We start from the raw sequence: 20,079 nt of genomic DNA on the forward strand, positions 1-20,079 counted from the left end.
CTGAGTCCTCTGTAAGGGCAGGTAGTACTCTTAACTCTTGAGCCATCACTCCAGCCTCTTAATTGAAAAAAATATTTTTTATACAATATATTCTGATTCTGGCTTCCCTTCCTCCAACTCCTCCCAGATCCTTTCCATCTCCCTACCCACCCAAGTCCATAACCTTTCATCAGAATACAAACATATCTGAAGGAGAGAAAAACATGTTTTTTGTTTAGATCACAAGTGGAGGATGAGAAAAAGACTTGTGAGAGAGCAGGTGATGTTTATCCCCTTAGAAGTGGAGCCACCATGTGGGGGAGATTGGTTATTACCCAGCTGAAAGACATCCTTGAACAAATTCTGAGAGGAGGTATAAAAATGAGCCAAAAACAACAGGCGGGGCCTTGGGAGACTTGGGATAGTTTTGGCTGTTCATCGCTCCACTTCTAGAAGCTCCTAGAGAGAACCGCTTAAGGGAAAGCTTCGGGGCTCCGAGCTCTGGCGGAGGTTCCGGGTTCTGGTTGTTCCAGATTCCAGCAGAAGAAATGCTGCTGATTACTGCTAGGAGAATTGTTCCTTTGAACTGATATCCTTAGGGTTTTGTTATTGTATTCTTTAATCTTCTTTTCCTATTGTTTAGGTTAGTTGGGTTATAAATGAAGTACTCCAGGTTAATAAGTTCATAATAAAATATATTTGCTAAGAAAATTGAGCCTACAATAAGTCCTTTAGTTTTTGTAGATAATTTGAATCTAACCTCTAGATTGGGTAATCTGTTTTATTATGTCTTTATCCTGACTAAGAATAAACTGCATCTGGTTCTAGTTGTCTTATAAATGAGTGAATGTGTGTGTGTGTGTGTGTGTGTGTGTGTGTGTGTAGGGTACATCTCTATATGGACACACATATATAACATTAAAATTAATCACGTGCTAGGCAAAGGACGTGCAATGTTGAGTCACAGCCATGCTGCTGAGAAACATACTTAGTGTTAGGTAACTTTATAAATGGCAGAACGGAGCATGCAAATTAAGGCGGAGAGCTCTTGGGTGGCTTGATAACTTGTTTCCTGTCTCAGTTCCCACTGGTCTTTACACCAGTAGTTGCTGCTTCCTACTTTCCTGTCATTCCTGGCACTTCGTGTCATGCCGGGCAGTATGGTAGGATTCACACTGGTAACGAAAGCAAGCTTGAAATACTGAGGGACAGCTATATGTTTCCAGCCGGAGACACCAGCTGAGGCTCTCACGTTTGAATTTACTACCAAGCCTGACAGGGTCCCAAGGGCTCATCCTGCTGGGCCGGCGCCCCGTTTCGCGCAAGCCCCGCCCCCTGCCCTCAAATGAGCTCATCGCTCAAGGCCTGCCCCCCGTAACCCCGCCCTCCCCAGGTTCGCTTCACAAGCCCCGCCCCCTGCCCTCCGTGGCCCCGGGATCCTCGCTCGCTAGGAGGAACCACACACCGGGCAAATCCCGCAGGCGGGGGAGAGGCTTGGAGGGTGGGAGTCCCGGCCGTCAGGGCGTGGCCGCCCCACAGGCCCGCCCAGTCTCTCCGCCTCCGCGCGCCAAAGTCAAAGTGCGGGTCCCGCCGGCGCGAGACTGACGCTGCAACCCGGAGCCATCCGCACCCACCGCCGCCGCGCTCCTGCAGGTTCCGCGCCCGAGCCGCCGCCAGCCAGCCAGCCAGCCATGGCCACCCCGCCTAAGAGACTCTGCCCTTCTCCCTCGACCAGCTCCGAGGGGACCCGCATCAAGAAGATCTCCATCGAGGGGAACATCGGTAAGGCTGCGCTCCGGTGCCCGCACCGCGGCGTTTCCTCCCCGCTGCCCTGCACGCGCCGGCGCGGTGGCTCGTCCGGCCCGGCGCCAGCCCCGGGCTTTGTGAGGCGCGCTCAGGGCTTCCAAACGCCAGGGTTGGTGGTGGTGGGAGCGGGTGCTGCCTTTCTTGAGATATAATTCAGGTAAGCGAAACCCCTTTTAGGTGTGCTCTTCCCGTGGGTTTCACCGACTTGCGGTTTTACCGCAAAATTGAGAACATTTTCGTCATCTCCCATCCAGTTCCATTGCGCTTCTTTGTATTCGGCTCTTTCTCCCTTCTCCATCCCCTTACAAGCCCTAACATGTTTCTTTTTAATCGCTGCTGCAAGTTTGGTTTCTCCAGAACCAGAGTGTCTGGTCTTCTGTGTCTTGTTTGGTTTACCAGAGTGCTTTTAAGATTCATTCATGCTGTTAATTTTCTGTAACGCTTTTGATTTTGATCTATTTATTTGGTTTTTTGAGACTGGCTTTCTATGTAGTCTGGCTGTCCTGAACTCACTTTGTAGACCAGGCTCGTCTTGAACTCATAGCAATCGCCTGCCTCTGCCTCCCGAGTGCTGGGATTAAAGGCGTGTGCCACCACTCCTGGCCTAGGAAAGTTTTGTTTTGTTTTTTGTGTTGGGATTAAAGGTGTGCACCACCATGCCCGGCTCAAGAAAGACGTTTTTAATGATTCTGACAGTGGCATTTTTAAAAATCCCTTTCCCCCTACAGGTAAACACTGGGTGGGTTACGGCTCAAAGACCATTAGAGTTTCTGTTCTTAGCCGTAATTGGGGGGTCAACTACCCTGTGCAAGGTGAACATGAACTTCCCATAGTTTTACATTTCCTACCACAAAAAAATCAACTGCTGTTTCCTGTTTTGATACAGCCGTTATGTTTTGGGCTGCAGATTGAGTACTGACTATCCGTGTATGCAGCAGATGTTTTCATTTTTACCACATTCAAAGCACTGTCTCTTTAAGAAGCAGGTGTAAGCACTCAAGGCATGTTTTACTTGCTCCACACTTAAAACAGGGCTCTTTTTTGTTGTTTGTTGTTGTTCGTTTGGTTTTGTTTTGTTTTGTTTTTTTGAGACAGGGTTTCTTCGTGTAGCCTTGGCTGTCCTGGACTCATGTAGACCAGGCTGGCCTTGAATTCACAGCGATCCGCCTGCCTCTGCCTCCCGAGTGCTGGGATTAAAGGTGTGCACCACCACGCCCGGCACTAGATCCTCATTTCTTAAATTCTTTGAGATGTCATGTTTATGAGTGGTTTATGAGTGAAGATCTTCGTAAGTCTCCTAGTGGATAAAGATGACCAAATGTGCCCAGAGCGTCCCTGCTAGTGCAGTTCTTTAATCCCTGCACTTGGAGGCAGAGGCAGGCCTGTGAGTTTGAGGCCAGCCTGGTGTCTACAAGGAGAGAGTTCCAGCCCAGCAGCCAGGGCTGCCCAGAGAAACCCTGTCTCCCGGGAAACCAAAAAAGATGCCCATAGGTAATGATGGGAGAAAGTTCTCAGTAAAGTCATCTTTGAGGTAAATTCCAATGGACAACCCCGAGAATCAGAACTATAATGTCCCTGTCCCCAAACCCAGGTAGGCAACACACACCTGGAAGTCTCCTTCCCTCCCTGTGTCCTGTAGCCTTCGCAGCCCTGTAGCCTTCGCAGCGCTGAAGACTGAGCCACTCCATCTCCCGTTCACTGCTTTCTTTCTCCATACAGATGCAACTGGGCTATTTATGCCTAACCCCCGCTGTTGAGCTGAGAAGAGCTGCACGTTAATAGCTGCATTTACACACTTAGGAAAAAAGTGGCTACTAGCATTTCCAAGTATTGAGAGTTCCCTTAAGCATCCAGGTCTCTGACTGAACCCCCACCCTGCCCCCCGCCCCAAAATCAAAACAAGCAAACAAAAACCCTGAAGATTTGATGGCACTTAGATGTTTAGCTCTGTGGGAGCAATTGCCATTTAGATCAAGTGTGTTCTTTGCCATCTGTTAGCTTTCCTAGGAGGAGGGCCTCATTAGCTGTCCATGGCTCTCATACGGTTGTTTACATCACCTTCAGCTTATTTGTCAGGACCAAGCCTGTTGTAAGAATTTCACAGTCTGTGAAGACTGGTTTGTCATTCTTAGTGTTCTTCCTGAAATTTGAAGTCTTGCCTGGTCATTTTTAGTTGCGCGTGCGTAGTTAGATGATGTTGTTTCCTCGGGTTCTGTGGGAGCTGTTCCCGCAGATGAGATCTGTGGAGGCTTCTTGGGCTCCGGTTCAGTGTGCTCAGTGTGACTTTTGGTATGCTGATGCTTGCTTAACAAGAAAGATCTGACCAAGACTTTCTGGTTGTGTTTTGTTTGACTGGGCAGTACTGACTGGCCTGGAACTCACCATGTTGATCAGGCTGGCTTCAGAGTCACAGAATTCTACCTGCTTTACAGTGCTCGGGATCAAAGCCTTGTGCAGCCACGTCTCTCCCCGTGACTTGTAGAGCCATTAGTAGGTGTCCCTGCTTCTCATGGCCTTTCACCTTTCTAGAATATTAGTTCATTAGCTCTTCTCAGCTCTGATGCTGACCCCCAAAAGCTGAGGAACTGGGTAGTGACTACTTGGGGAACCACAGCTGACTATGATTACTCAGCTTGAAGCAAAATTGAGCATTTACAATTTTATAGTGTTGTTTTTTTCCCCCAGACAGGGTTTCTCTATCTTGGCCATCCTGGACTCACTTTGTAGACCAGGCTGGCCTCAAACTCACAGCGATCCGCCTGCCTCTGCCTCCCGCCCGGCTAGCATTTACAAACTTAAAGCATGACTATGTTATACTTTATACGCAGCTTCCTGTGCCAGCCTTAAGCGCTTTCAGCCTCTTGACTAGTCTGAGATCCTTTAGTGTCTCCTGTGGACCCTGAATTCCACGTTCTCTCTTTCTGCCTAGTGCAATGAGCGACTGACATTTGAATCTTATAAATGCGTTTAGTTACTCACTGTAAATTGAAGCCTTTCCACACAAAATTTTGCTCACAAGTGTTCTGACAAACTCAGTAGGCACCCAGCTCATCATTACATCTGTTTCTTCTTTTGGCTTTAATATACTTCCGTGGTTTGCTCTTCACTGTCTGTCAGCTTATTGATTCCTCCCTTTCCTGTGCTCTGTGCATGAGACTTTAAGGTCTTTCCGGATCCCCTCTTGCCTTGTACAGTTCTGCAAGTCAAAGGTATCTTAAGTCCATTTTATAAGGAAGAGGACACTTGGCAAATATATTGAAGCTATATAGGTAGGTGTGTGTGTGAGTGTGTGTGTGTGAGTGTGTGTGTGTGTGTTTTTAAGGGTTTGGTAGAGAGCACAGAGCCATAAATGTGAGGCAGATTTCTACAGCTGTTACTCTTAGGGAATGCTTTGCAAGACTTAAAATAGTTTCTAGTCGTTTAATCCCAGCATTCGGGAGGCAGAGGCAGGAGGATTGCTGTGAGTTTGAGGCCAGCCTGGTCTACAAAGTGAGTCCAGGACAGCTAAGGCTACACAGAAAAACCCTCTTTCGGGAAAAAAAAAACTTTTAGCTATAGGGTTTATTGTGGCCAGATATCAATAGTCAACAGCTCTTAAGCATTAGGTGAACCTTCACATTGATTTTATAGTTATTTTATTTATTTATTTTTGTTTTGTTTTTTGTTTTTTTCGAGACAGGGTTTCTCTGTGTAACAGCTCTGGCTGTCCTGGACCTGGCTCTGTAGTCCAGGCTGGCCTCGAACTCAATGGAGATCCACCTGCCTCTGCCTCCCAAGTGCTGAGATTAAAGGCGTGTGCCACCACAGCCCGGCTGATTTTATAGTTATTTCTTTTTTTTTTTCTTTTTAAAGATTTATTTACAGTGCTCTGCCTGCATGTACACCTGCAGGCCAGAAGAGGGCATCAGATCACATTATAGATGGTTGTGAGCCACCATGTGGTTGCCTGGAATTGAACTCAGGACCTCTGGAAGAGCAGACTGTGCCCTTAACCTCTGAGCCATCACTCCAGCCCCTTATAGTTATTTCTAAATTGGTTTATTTATTACTGGTTCCTTTTTGTTTTTTTTTTTTTTTTTTGAGACAGGGTTTCTCTGTGTAGTCCTGGCTGCCCTGGGACTCACTCTGTACACCAGGCTGGCCTCAAACTTAAGAAATTTGCCTACCTCTGCTTCCCAAGTCCTGGTATCAAAGGCGTGCACGATTGGTCCTTTCTTGTTCTTGTTCAATTGGGGTCTCTAGCCTCCTTTCCCCTTCATTTAAAAAAAAAATTAGGTGGTTTTTGTTGCAGTTATTTTACCAATATGGCCTAATAATATTACAATAGTATTTTCTAACCCCCTAACAATCAATCAAGACACAGACACCTGTTATATTATGAAATAGCCGTAGTTAACCTCGGGCACAGCAGATATTAGTCCCCTAAAGTGCCTCCCATATTGGGGCAGGAATCCCGTACCTGCCCCAATCCCATGCCATCTACTTCTAATAAAATCTATTGAGCTGCCTCCCATCCATAATCCCAAACACTTGCTAATGTTCTTCATCTGGGCCAAATCTCCATCCTCACCAGCCATGTGCTTCTCCTCCACCTACCCTACTTCCTTTTATCCTCTTCTGTCCCTCCCAGGATTCTCAATCTCTCCTCCAGCCCTGGAACCTTAGCCACACCTATCCCATTTGCCCCGCCCAGGTGTGATGGCCTTTTTTTTTTTTTTTTTTTTTTTTGATCCGACAGATTAGGTACTGGTGGGGCACAGAGAATGCAAGCAGTAATTAGCATCAAAATACATCAGACCAACCTCCAACAGGCTTTTGGTTTTTCCAAGACAGGGTTTCTCTGTGTAGCCTTGGCTGTTCTGGACTAGCTTTGTAGACCAGGCTGGCCTTGATCCGCCTGCCTCTGCCTCCCGAGTGCTAGGATTACAGGCGTGCACCACCATGCCCAGCTTTGTTTTTGTTTTTTAAACAAACATCTTTTAAAAAACTTGGCCAGGTTTTTAATTCTTCTGTCTTGTCTTTGGAAAATGAAAAATAAATAAAAACAAATTTGCTCAGCATAATTGGACCATCTTTATAAGTTGAAATTTATATAAAAGATGAAGAAAAAGGTCTTTGTGTTTCTGTGTGTGTATTGTTCATTATTAATCTTTTATTTTGTTTTGTTTTTTTGAGACAGGTTTTCTTTGTGTAACAGCCCTCACTATCTTAGAATACAGCCCAACACATTAATTACTTAAAACATTAAGAGATATGTTTGCAGGGTGCTTGTGTGTGTGTGTGTGTGTGTGTGTGTGTGTGTGTGTGATATTATACAGTTTTCAAGTGTAAGCTTTGTAATGACAGTGTTGTGACATGCCAGCCTGTGATCACATACCCACAGGGTGTCACCTTGCTGCCTGACTGTGATGGCAGACAGGTTATGTATGAGGGGTGTCAATACTGGGTGCCTCATAATTGTGTTACATGACCAGCCCAGGGCACACAGGCTGGTGATGAGTGAAGTGGTTCTGTAGACCAGGCTACCCTCGAACTCACAGGGATCCACCTGCCTGCCTCCCAAGTGCCGAGATTCAAGGTGTGCACCACCACTGCCCGCTGTTTACTATTGATCTTGATGACCACTGCTTGTGTTTTCCTTTTTTTTTTTTTTAAACACATTTTCTTAATTTTTGTCTTTGTGTTTTACAACAGCTGCTGGGAAGTCAACGTTTGTGAATATCCTGAAACAAGTTTCTGAGGATTGGGAAGTGGTTCCTGAGCCTGTCGCCAGATGGTGCAATGTTCAGAATACTCAAGATGAATTTGAGGTGTGTAAGACAATAAATCTAAGTGTCCTTAGGCCCTGGAGATGGCTGTTCTACAGGAGCCGTGTGCTAGCCCATAACTGTCTGCAACTCCAGTTCTAGGAGTTCTGGTGCCCTCTTGTGGTCTCCGTGGCCACACAGGATATGTATGTGCACAGACATACATACATTCAGGAAAAATAGCCATACACTAAAAAAAAAATAATAATAATTCTACAGGTTTAAAGCAGTGTATTGTGTCTCTTGAACACCCCCCACCCCAACTTTTCCAATAAAACTTTGAAGTCTAGTTCTGTGCATAAAAATTCACCAAGCTCTGCGTTGAAGATTGATGTGCTATCATATCTAAGTTAAAAAATCTAATTAGAAATTTAAAAATTTGAGCGATTGTCTATATTTTAAATGAAAATGAGTAAGAAAACCCGAGCCTCCAGTAATTGAATTTCATTAATCATTTTAGCCCTTTGGCACCTAGATAAGCACTTATCTCCCGTTTCTTTGGACTAAACCATCGCTCTGCACACCGTTTCATTTTGGACGTGTTTCCAAATTGCATTGCAAATGAGAAAATGGGAAATAACACTTCCTCACAGTGCAAGTTATGGCCGTGTGTGATAAGGACTTCTAAGTTGTCACTTCTAGAGAAGATGGAAAGGCCTAGAAGGTTGTCCAGTCTGAAACAAGTTAGTGAGGATTTCTGGGAATTACAGGGTGTTTAAAATGTAAATCATATGTAGAAGGAAAAAGTAGCAAGAAACTGTACCGCCTTTGTGGACTGTCTTAGCCAGGGTCGCCATTGCTGCCACGAGACACCTTGAGCAGCAGCAACAGCTTTGGGAGGAAAAGACTTACTTTGCTTACCCTTCCACATTCTCAGTTCATCATCTGAGGAAGTCAGGACGGGAACCCAAGCAGGCCAGGGACCTGGAGGCAGGAGCCAATGCAGAGCCATGGAGGGGTGCTGCTTACTGGCAGGTTCCCCATGGCTCGCTCAGCCTGCTTATAGACTCCTGAACCACCAGCCCTCGGATGGCTCCGCCCACAATGAGGTGGCCCCACCCACCTCCATTAATTGCTAGTTAAGAAAATGCCCTACTGCCTTGCCTACGGCCAGATTTAATGGAGGCATTCGCTAAATTGAGGGTCCCTCCTCATATGACTAGAGTGTGTTTCAAATTTACATAAGACAAGCCCACACAGGGATATGTGACTTTTTGTTCTTTTGGGTATAAGGTTTTAATAACTAAAAAAACTTCTCATACTTTTATTTGCAAAGTATAGTTAACTTTAGGGCAGGGGCACAACTAAGTATATCTCAACTCTTTGGATTTCAAGCACTAAATTTTAAAGGGACTTCCTCCCCACGTGGAACCCATTTTCTTAAATTTTCATGTATGAGTTGAAGGCTATGGCATTCTGTACTTTAAGTAGGGATCCGAAAATGTGAGAAACAGAATTTTGTGGATAATATGAAACATTAAGTAGGAGATGGGCTTCTCTGTGTTTTTGGACATTGTTTTCCCTCCCTATCACCAGACTTTACTAAACTCCAAAAAAAAATTTTTTTTTTTTTTTAAAGGGCTGGTATGTAGCCCCATAGTAAGTCACTTGCCAAGCATGCACAAGGCCTAACACCACAGAAAATAACACAGAATGAAACAGGTTTTATTCTTCTCAGAGCTCTTCTCCCACCCATTTCTTGATCTGCTCTTTGTAGTTATAATGTGAATTACCTGGTGTCTGAAACTCAGCCTTCTTAGAGTACGGTCAGCAGTGAAACGTGGACTGTCTGCACATCTAACTAGCCAGTCCTTTAGATTGCACTCTTCTCGGAGGCAACAGAGCTGGAAGAACGTGGCTGTTAGCGCCTTTCCACCTTCCCTCAGGAACTGCTGCTTAGCTTATTTTGTTCTACCTGTTTTTTTTTTTTTTTTTTTTAACCTGCCATCTAGTGGCTGAAATGTCACTGTGCTACCAATAGTCTACCACCAGTCTTGTCAAAATAAGACATGGTACAGTGCAAAGATGACACGGCTATCTTCCTAGTTCCCTAAATTCAGGCAAAAATGATTTTGAAAATCAGCAGATGGCGGAAGCAGAGGCAGGTGGATCTCTGTGAGTTCTAGGCCAGCCTGGTCTACAAGGAGAGTTCCAGCACAGCCAAGACTACATAGAGAAACACTGTATCAAAAACAAAGAAATAAGCAAACAAAAAAAACAGACCAGCAGATGATTGCTGTTAATCTTTTTTTAGAGGACTTACTTAAAATTAATAGTGTACACTTTCCATGAGTGTAAAACAATTATATACACACATCCACACACACACACACACACATGCACACTGTGAGCAGGATTTCTCCTTTTGTTCCCCTGATCGCCTTTTTCCTCCGTTTGCATTCTTTTAGGGAATCATTGTTCCCAATGATCATTTTTATCGTTTTGTTGTTTGTTTTTGTCTTTGGTTTTTTTGAGACAACATTTAATATAGCCGAGGCTGGTCTTGAGCGTCTCATTCTTTTCTACTTCCTACGTGCTAAGATCATAGCCGTGTGCCACCATGCCTGGCACTACGGTTTACATCTTAAAAGGCTGAGGCTTGCTTGACAAGGTAGCTCAGCAGACAGAAGCATTTGCCATGCAGGCCTAACAACCTGAACCTCCTGGAAACTACAGAAAGTCAGCAGTCATGGGATGCACCTGGAACCCAGCATTTCTAGGGTGCAGCCATCTATCCCGTAGTATATAGTGCTGCTGGAAGAGCAAGTGAGGACCCCTCAAAAAATGGAGCAGGAGAGAACCAACTTCTGGACATTGTGCTCTGACCTCCACACAGGCACTTGAACGTGCCTTAGAGTGCGCATGCGCGTGCGCGCGTGCGCGCGTGTGCACACACACACACACACACACACACACACACACAGTTGTCTTTGTTTTTTTTTTTCCCGAAACAGGGTCCCTCTGTCTTAGCCTTGACTGTCCTGGACTCCTTTGCAGACCAGGCTGGCCTCGAACTCACAGCGACCCTCCTGCCTCTGCCTCCCTAGTGCACACACACAGTCTTTTCTTTTGCATTATAATTTTTTATTAATTCACTCATATTACCTCTCAATTGTTATTCCATCCCGTGTAACCTCTCATTTCTCCCTCCCTCCCGCTTTCCCCCTACTTCCCTCCGCTATGACTGTGACTGAGGGGGACCTCCTGCCCCTGAATATGATCCTAGGGTATCAAGTCTCTTCTTGGTAGTCCGCTATCCTTCCTCTGAGTGCCATCGGGCCTCCCCATCAAGGGGATGCGGTCAAGTATGGGGCACCAGAGTTCGTGCGAAAGTCAGTCCCCACTCTCCACTTACCTGTGGAGAATCACACACACAGTCTTAAGTTGACAGAACATTTAGGGTTTAGAACGTAGTGTGTTGACATATGTCCACATAGTGGAATGACTCAAGCTATTTTACCTGCGTCAATCATACTTTGCTCTAATGTACTTCTTGCCCCTGAACCCATTTAGAAAGTAGAAGCTAAGGGAAAGGATGTAAAATAATGTGTCATTTACCTATGAAACAGCAGCATTGTTTTCTGTTTTTATTTTGACAATTCTTTTTTATAATAACATTAATCTATATATACTTCTTACAAAATAGTGAGGTCATAAGGTGATAGCAAGTCTAAATTATGTAGAAGACAATAAAATTATCCATAATTTCAGTGTCCTATATGTTCTATAGTAATTTGATGTATTTAATTTTAATGAGGGTACTTGCTAATTTTCATTTTATTTTTGTGAATATGTACTTATTGTCTGCATGTATGTCTGCACTATATGGGTAAAGTTCCTCTGCAAGAAGTGTAAGTGCTCTTCACCACAGAGCTGTCTCTCCAGCACCCCACTCCCCATTTCTCAGTAAGAACCTCTCAAGAAACTACAATAGACGGGCATAGTAGTGCAGGCCTGTAATCCCAGCACTTGGGAGGCAGAAGCAAGTGGATGTCTGTGCGGTCCAGGGCAGCTAGAGCTACATGTTGAGAACCTTATCTCAAAAAACACAAAACAAACAAAAAAGTTACAGCAACTCTATTGGCAGTTATATTGGTTTTTGTTTGTTTCTTTTGCCAATTTAAAATAGGAGCTGACAACATCTCAGAAAAGTGGCGGGAACGTTCTTCAAATGATGTATGAGAAACCTGAACGGTGGTCTTTTACCTTCCAGGCGTATGCCTGTCTCAGCCGCATCCGAGCTCAGCTTGCTGCTCTCAACGGCAAGCTCAAAGATGCAGAGAAACCTGTGTTATTTTTTGAACGATCTGTATATAGTGACAGGTATGCAAATGGCTTATATTTGGCTCTTTGGCCTTTATAACTACACGCTTTTCTTTTTTTCTCATTTCCTGATAATCAAATTAGAGGCTGAGCTGGAAGTTTGAGATAGAAAATGGCATTTCAAAGTCCCTTTAGCAGTGACAGTAGGCCAGGATGGGTGGAGAATGAGATGGTCATCTAATTGGAACTTCCAAAGAAATCCTTTCTTTCCAACCCTTTAAAATCCTTATCTGTTCTGATTATGCCTGCATTTATATCCTAGATTCTCAACTAGAAAAAGGCTATAAAAACTGAACATTTTTAAAGGTATTTTAGAATTTCCCTGCTTATAACAAGGAGCCTTTTCACCTCTCACTATTTCAGAAGAGGGCCTTAGAAAGGTTTTGGTCTCAGGATCTCTTTCCTTTAGTTGTTTAGTAGTCTAAAGAAGTTTGTCATTTGGTACGTCTGCTACTAGACTATATTGAGAATCAATATACAAATATAAAATTAGAATCATTAGTAATAAACATACTTTGTATTAACATAGCTATAACTTCTGCTAAAAACGTTTTAAAACAAAAATATAATGAGAAGAGTAGCATTGCCTTACACATTATAGCTCACCAATGCCTGTCTTAGTGACGGTGGGCTTTCATCCATGCATGTGTATTTATGTGCGCATATATGTGTTCTTACTGAAATATAATAGTGTGTGAGGTAAGCTGGCTTCTCAGGACTGGAAGGGGATTGGGGTCCTCCAGGGACCCTTAGTCAGCATTTTGAGAGCCACTGGCAAAGAACACATTTCTAGGAAAGACATTGTGTGCTTCTCAAGGTACTTGTTGTGACAGGGTTTAGGAGCCTGCTTTATGCCCATGACCTCTTTCCTGTTTTCCTGTTTGAAAGGATGCACATGCTGATGAAAATTCTCTTTCAGGTATATTTTCGCATCTAACTTGTATGAATCTGACTGCATGAATGAAACAGAGTGGACAATATATCAAGATTGGCATGACTGGATGAATAGCCAGTTTGGCCAAAGCCTTGAATTGGATGGAATAATTTATCTTCAAGCTAAGCCAGAGGTGAGACCAATAAACATTTGCTTGTGCCATTGAGATTTTAAAGTAGTATCAGAAATCATAAGAGGGATGTAGTAATGACAATGTAAAACCCAAATTCAATTCCCAGTCTCTACATGGTCGCTCACAGGCATCCAGGTCCAGGGAATCTGATGCCCTCTTCAGGCCTCTGCTGGTACTACACATATGGGTGACCAGACATTCATGCAGCCAAACCTCATAGGCATAAAATTAAAAACAAATAAGTAAAGCTAACTGTCTATCTCTTGCCCTGGAAGCTCCTAGCAGTACAGATTTTTTCAGCAAACTAGAATCCAGATGTGGCAAGTTTGGTTTTTCTCTGTTCTTCACCAGTCCTATTTTATTTTTTTGTCTTAATTCCTAACTTACTCAGATTCTCATATCTCATCAGAGCTAGAATAAGAAACTTGCCGAAGCCCCTTCTAAAACGGGCCGAATGAAGTGGGGCTTTGGATAGGGACTTTAGCTGTTGTTGGAGTCCTAGTGCCAGAAGGTCTGGGGACACAGTGGAAACATAATAAACATAAAGGATTGCTTTATGAATAGCGCAACTGTTGAGGTTCACTTTAAGAAACATTTTATGGTTACGTGTGACTTAGTACAAATAGTGGCATACTTGCAAAGAGACATAGAGATACTGTCATTTTCAGTTAAGGGACTTCCTCTGGAAATAGACCTTGTATTAAGTAAAATTTCTTTTATTTATTATATATATGACGCAATGAATCCCAGAAAGGTCAAATCAGATATATAACTGCTCTTTTTTTTTTACATTCTTTCCTCCCTCCTAATTTTTATCATGTCCTCACTTTCAGAATCATGCTTCTTAATCTTTAATTATTATTGTTACATATATGTGTACATATAAATTAGTAAGTGCAGACTTTTGAGCCCCTTCAGTGTTATTCCTATGAATGTGTTTAGGGCTGGCTGCTTGGGATTAGATACCCTATCACAAGGCTTGTCCCTGGAGATGACGGCTTGTCTCTGCCTCAGCACCTTAATTTTTGAGAGAAGGTCTCTGAAGCAGAAGCCCACTGGTTGGCTAGAATGGTGGCCAGCTTGGAGGATGCACCTACCTCCTACCGGCTCCCAGATTGCATGTGTGCGCTGGGCTGTAACGTTAGGTCCTCCCGCATTCTGTGGTAAATGCATCAATGATTGAGCTGTATTCCCAGGCTATCATTTATGATATCTGATTTGTGTTGTTTTGTTTTTTGGAGACAAGCTCTCTCTATGTTGTCCTGGCAGTCCTGGAACTCACTATGTGGAATGGGTTGGCCTCTAACTCAGAGGTCTGCCTGCCTTTGTCTCCTGGCTACTGGGATTAGAGGGTGTGTGCCACCACACCTGACTTACATATTTTAATTAAAAGATTATTAAAAAAGGATTCATAGCAGACTGTGGCACAGTTTATGTGCTATCATATCTCATGAATATTATTTGTTGGAGGTCCCTTTTTTTCCTCCTTTCTGCAGTGCTGGGGATTGAACCTAGGACCTTGTACATTGTAGACTAGACAGGTGTTTCACTACAGAGCAGTGTGGTGGATCTTACATTTGAGTGTCTACAAGCTCTCGCAAATTGTATGAAATTTCATTTCTATGTATTCTGGTAGAGAAAATGATTTAGAGTCACGTGGTCTAATGTGGCTATTTAAGGTTCTGATTATTAAAGTTATATGTAAAGTTTGAAAATTCTGTTCCTTGGTGACCATATTAGCACATGCTTCAAGCGCTGAAAAGCTACAGTGACTGGTGGTGACCTTGCTCAGTTGTGCAAACTGAGAACAGGTGTAAAGCGCCCTGTGTTCCTTTAGGCCATAGTGGTTCAGAGCTGTGATGGACGCAGTGGCGAACCAGTCTTACAGAGCGGAGCACAGACAGAACACAGACACAAACATGTTTGCTGAACAACCAACTTGGATAGATAGATTGACACATTTTAAGTTATTTTCTAAAATAAATAAATAAATAAATAAATAAATATTTAATGAACTAATAACTCCCCAAACATCTCCTTTTATCGTACTGAAATCAGAGTGTTTCATTTGTGGGTACTTTTTTATTTTTCAAAGTTCTGCTTATTTTAGAACTACCATGTGGCTGAAATGAGCACTTAAATGGAAAAATTAGCGACTTCATTTTTTTTGTTGTTGTTGTTCTGGTTTTGTTTTGTTTTGTTTTGTTTGGGGGGGGGTGTGGCAGGGTTTCTCTGTGTAGCCTTGGCTGTCCTGGATTCAGCTTTGAGACCAGGCTGACCTTGAACTCACATAGATCCCCTTGCTTCTGCCTCCCTGAGTGCTGGCATTAAAGGTGTGCACCACCTCCCCCTGGCTTCTTCTGATGTCTTTATGTTAAGTTAACAAAGTGAGGCCAGGACAGCCAAGGCTATACAGAGAAACCCTGTCTTGGAAAACAAACAAAAACAAAAATACACACACACAAAAAGACATCAGAAGATAAAAATTTAATAGCAGTAGACACAAATAGTTACTTGACTTTTTCTTATTGTGTTTAGAAATGCTTAAATAGGATATATTTGCGAGGAAGAAACGAAGAACAAGGCATTCCTCTTGAGTATTTAGAGAAACTTCACTATAAACACGAGAGCTGGCTCCTCCATCGAACTCTGAAGTAAGACTTCTTCACGCTGCTTGCTGCTCATGATTCCCTCTATCAACTTTTAGTCTTGATCTGAGTAGTAGCATGTTTATTTTTATTCATGTATTTATTCCTTCATATTTCCGAGACACTTGTTTGAAGGTTTTGTAATAGTATCTTCTAAAGGGATATTTACTTTAAATAATAATGTAAGTCTGTCTATGTTATTAAGACCCACTTAGAAATAATTTTAAGGTGGAATAGTCTGGTGTTATATAGTTTTAATTTATGTGACGTTTCAGAAAGAATTCATAAATTTGAAATTGTTTGCCAGGCCTGATCATACCTGTCTGTGGTCCTGCTGCCTGGGAGGCCCGAGCCCAGGGGCTTGAGACCCGAGACAGTATCGCCTTCTGTTCTGAGTAGTGTTAATCCTGTGCTGTCCAGCTCTGTCCCGTTCCACCCAGAGATGCGCAGGATATGAGTGCTCCTTTTGTCCAGCTTGTTTAGGCATGTACAGGACATCCTCCGTAGCCATTAGCAGCTGTCCTGTTTTGGGAGTAACCGTCACAGTATGTCAGTGCTTGTAATCCAGCGTCCCTTGCCTGAGTAATGGAAGTGCTAGAGTAGTGACTGAGGCTGGCAACTGGGCATCCAAAGAGATGCTATGATGTGCTTTAAGTGGAAAAGGGAGCCTTCTTAACATAAGGAAAGGAAAGGGCAGTTTTAAAGTAGAAGCATTGAGTTTGTTGTGTAAGAGAAAAACCATAGTATACATAGAGTGCATGGCACCCGTGGTTTTAGGCTTACTGGAGGTCTTGGAATGCATCTGACGTGGCTAAGGGAAGATACTGGGGTGTGCTTTAAACCCATGTCTTCAGTCATGCCTGGGAGACAGTAGCCTAGTGAATGGCAGGAACATTGAGCTAGCTCTTGGACAGTATATAACTGTGTAGTCCCTGGGGCTCTAAATGGCTCCGCTGGGTTTAGTTTTCTGTATATATTTTGGCAGGGTTGGGAATGGAGCCTCACTGCCTTGGTCACGCACTAGGCAAGTGCTCCGCAGCTAGGCTATACCAGCAGCTTCTTCATCTTTATAAAACATAAAACCTCTTCCTCGTGACGTTTGCTTTTGAGGAACGGCAGATCATAATGCCTAGTGTTACATATCCTGTAACTGAGATTATTGTAAATTCACATGTAAACAGGAGACTCCCAGCTGTGTCATGCTGTTTAAAAAAAAAAAAAAAAAACTAAATCCCAAATTGTTCAATTTTACCAATGAAGACTCAGGAGCCAGATGCTGGAGTGAACACCTGCTAGCTCAGAGAGGCAGCGAAAGCACCCCGCTGACCTTTCTACTCAGCTCAAAGCTAAAAGCCCTAAAACCCAAAAGGTCAAAGGCTGAAAGCCACATCCCAAGGCCAAAGCCTCCTAGCTCAGCTGACAGCCCAGAGGAAAAAGCCAAAAAGCTCTCCTTTCTGCTTAATCCCTGCCAGCTGGTTTCTTGCTCTGCCTCTTGGCCTAGGGTTATCTTTCTTAGATCCAGTGTATAGAAAGCTCTTGGATTAAAGGTGTGTGCTAGGGCTGAGCCACACCATAGCCACTTGTTTACAATAAACAGAAAGCTCTTGGATTAAAGGTGTGTGTTATGGCTGAATCACACCAAGCCAGAAACAGGTTTTTACAGTTTCACAGTCTTGGGGTTTGAAATGGATCAAACGTCCTGGAATAGCATCACTACCAAAAAAAAAGCTAGGATAAAACGATTGACAATATTTTGAGTTTTAAATGATAGGAGTTTTTAATATTTTTCTTTGATTTGGTGCTTTTCTGATTTTGTTCATCTTTCTTTGTAAACAGAACCGACTTTGATTACCTCCAGGAGGTGCCGATCCTCATACTGGATGTTAACGAAGACTTTAAAGACAAACATGAAAGTCTGGTTGAAAAGGTTGGTTTAGAAAAACACTAGCGCTTGTTTTGTCTTGTCTAAGACAATTCTATTAATAGAAAACACCTTGCAGGAAAGTTTCTATATATTACATGGAGAGGACTGGGGGTATGGCTTGGGAGTGGAGTGCTTCTAGGCATTCTGCGCACGCACGCGCGCACACACACACACACAGACACACACACACACACAGACATATACGCATTCTAGGTTTGTTTCTCTGACCTTATTTCCTAACCCAGTTATCACACAAATAATTGAGACTTCTTTTATATTTGTTTAAAATTAAACTTCACAACACAATCTTGAGCAATTTAAGTCTGTTCTTAACCCTCTATGCTATCCTGACTCCATCATTGTCACGATCCCCAAATTACTTGCTTTTTTAGTTCTTTTGTTGCTCCAGCTGAATCTTCTTCATCTCCTGTGCACCTGTTTCTTGCTGAATCCCCCTACTTCCTCTTGTAACTCCTCCCCTCCCCCCCCTCGGCTGGCAGGAAGTCCAGCCCTATTCTCCCTTGCTCAGTGATTGGCTGTAAGCTGCTTTACTGGCACACCAGGGAACAATTGGGGAACAGTGTTTACACAGCATTGTAACAGAAATCAGAATTTAAGCTACACAACAACCTTATGCCTATAAGATCCTCTGGAACTGGAGTTACAGGTGGTTGTGAGCTGTCATTGTGGGAGCTGGGAATCAAACCTGGGTCCTGTGCAAATGCAGCAAGTTCTCTTAAACATCGAGTCATCTCTTCAGTGCCAAATTTCTTGTTTGTAAATAAGCCCTTTCCTTTCTTATACCTGGACTCATTTCACATTATTCTTTTCAAAATTAATAATCCTGGAATTTGGGAGAGTAGTTTTAAAAGTCACCAACCTTCATCTTCTAAGGAGAATTTTGTAGTCTAGAGTGGAGAATGAGAGTCTTGCGTTGTCTTCATCTGTTGGCTAGGTTTATTCAGACTTTACATAGCTTTGTCCAGACACTTAACACCTTGGGGCTAGGAGATGGCTCAGCACTTAAGAGCACTAGCTAGCTTCTCCTCAGAGGAGCCGGATTCCCAGCACCGGTGACTTAAAACTGTCCCTAACTCCAACTTTAGGGACTCTGATAGCCTCTTTTGGCTTCTTCTGGCACCAGGCGTGCATGTGGTCATACGCATGCAGACAGAATATTCTCACATAAAAATATAAAATAACAAGAAATTTATGCCTTAATACTAGAGACATATGTGTCTGAATTGTAAAGGTGTTTAATATCTCATAATTATCAGTGTATTAAAGCTATACATATCATTGGTCTATGTTATTTAAATGTACGTGTGTAAATAAACAGAGACCATAAAACCAGTGTTACAGGTCTTTTAGGATTGTATCAATCTTTCTTTAAACTGTATCAACCTTAAGTGTAAATTAATCATTTTAGGCTATTCATCCTACTACTGAAATACCTAGTATTTGTTTTGAAAGTAAATACTGCGGCATTGAGATAGCATTAATATAATTGGCTGTCCAGCTCTTCTGTACTCTTAAATGAAGATGAATAGGAGATACCAAGGTAATTGAACTGTATTAATTTTTTTTTTTTTTCTTCAGGTCAAAGAGTTTTTGAGTACTTTGTGATTGCACAGGAGACAGCTGGCACCAAAAGTTTCCAGAAACTTCATTTTCGTGTATCTTAGCTTGATATTCATAAAAAGTCTTTACAATTCAAGGTTTTAAACTGTTTTTTGTTTTAAGGAAAAGACCCTTTTCTTATACATATATATAATGTATATATTATTTAATATTCAGAAGCCTATGTAAAACTTTGTTTCCCTCCTTTACTCCCCTACACACTCCGCCCCCTTCCTTCCTCAGTTTTAAATCAGAGGTATTTATCTCTCACAAGGGGAAGGCTGGCTTTAGGTGTTCCTAAGTCAGTAAAGTGAGTGGATAAAGTGTCACCAAAAGCCCAGCCTTAGTCTGCCTTCTCAGTCATCCTGAGCGGGTTGTGTTTTCATTGTGCGGCTTGCTTTAATGGTGACCAGTTAAGTAGACACTTTGATGTTGCACGCAAACCACACGTGTCTTATGTGAGTGAGCATGCCTGTTACAGGCGGAGCAGCGGCACTGGGGGAGGGAGTCCCTAGAACAGTGATGCTGACCTGTTTTATTTTTCTTTCTGTTCCCTTTGCTGGTGCTGGAGATCGAAGCCAGGGTCTGTCATGCTAAGAAAGTTCTCTGCAGTAACTGGCCCCAGCCCCTGAAGTTTTGTTTTTATATCAAGTGTCTCTCTCTCCCTTCACTCTACTGAAGGTTGGAGATGAGACCATGTTCCCACACCACTGTGTGCGCACATGTTCGCACTGTGTGTCTGTGTGGTGCATTCGTAGAGGAGGAGGTTAGTCTCTGTTCCCGCTTTGGCGGTTTATCATTTAATTTTTATCTCTGTGTCTTCACTCGTGATGAGTACTCTTTATTTGTCTGAATTTCTGGACCAGAAGAACTCTGTATTTAAGAGGTAGGCAAGAAGTTCATTA

General features: G+C 43.1%; 1 protein-coding gene across 1 annotated transcript; it reads left to right on the forward strand.

Annotated features, from left to right (window-relative positions):
- Positions 1–1,665: 1,665 nt before the first annotated feature.
- On the forward strand, positions 1,666–19,226 carry Dck (deoxycytidine kinase). The gene is made up of 7 exons (XM_051170466.1): positions 1,666–1,761; positions 7,480–7,595; positions 11,722–11,915; positions 12,835–12,982; positions 15,521–15,636; positions 17,467–17,557; positions 19,154–19,226. The coding sequence occupies exons 1-7, from the start codon at positions 1,671–1,673 to the stop codon at positions 19,178–19,180; spliced, it is 783 nt and encodes a 260-aa protein (XP_051026423.1). The 5' UTR covers positions 1,666–1,670; the 3' UTR covers positions 19,181–19,226.
- The last annotated feature ends 853 nt before the right edge of the window (positions 19,227–20,079 follow it).

This window comes from Acomys russatus, chromosome 28 (genome assembly GCF_903995435.1).
Source record: "Acomys russatus chromosome 28, mAcoRus1.1, whole genome shotgun sequence".
Taxonomy (NCBI): Eukaryota; Metazoa; Chordata; class Mammalia; order Rodentia; family Muridae; genus Acomys; species Acomys russatus.

Coding starts and splice junctions, on each gene's coding strand:
- Dck (XM_051170466.1), top strand. CDS start 1,671: ATGGCCACCCCGCCTAAGAGACTCTGCCCTTCTCCCTCGACCAGCTCC. Junction 11,916..12,834: donor CGATCTGTATATAGTGACAG/GTATGCAAATGG, acceptor ATTCTCTTTCAG/GTATATTTTCGCATCTAACT. Junction 17,558..19,153: donor ATGAAAGTCTGGTTGAAAAG/GTTGGTTTAGAA, acceptor TTTTTTCTTCAG/GTCAAAGAGTTTTTGAGTAC.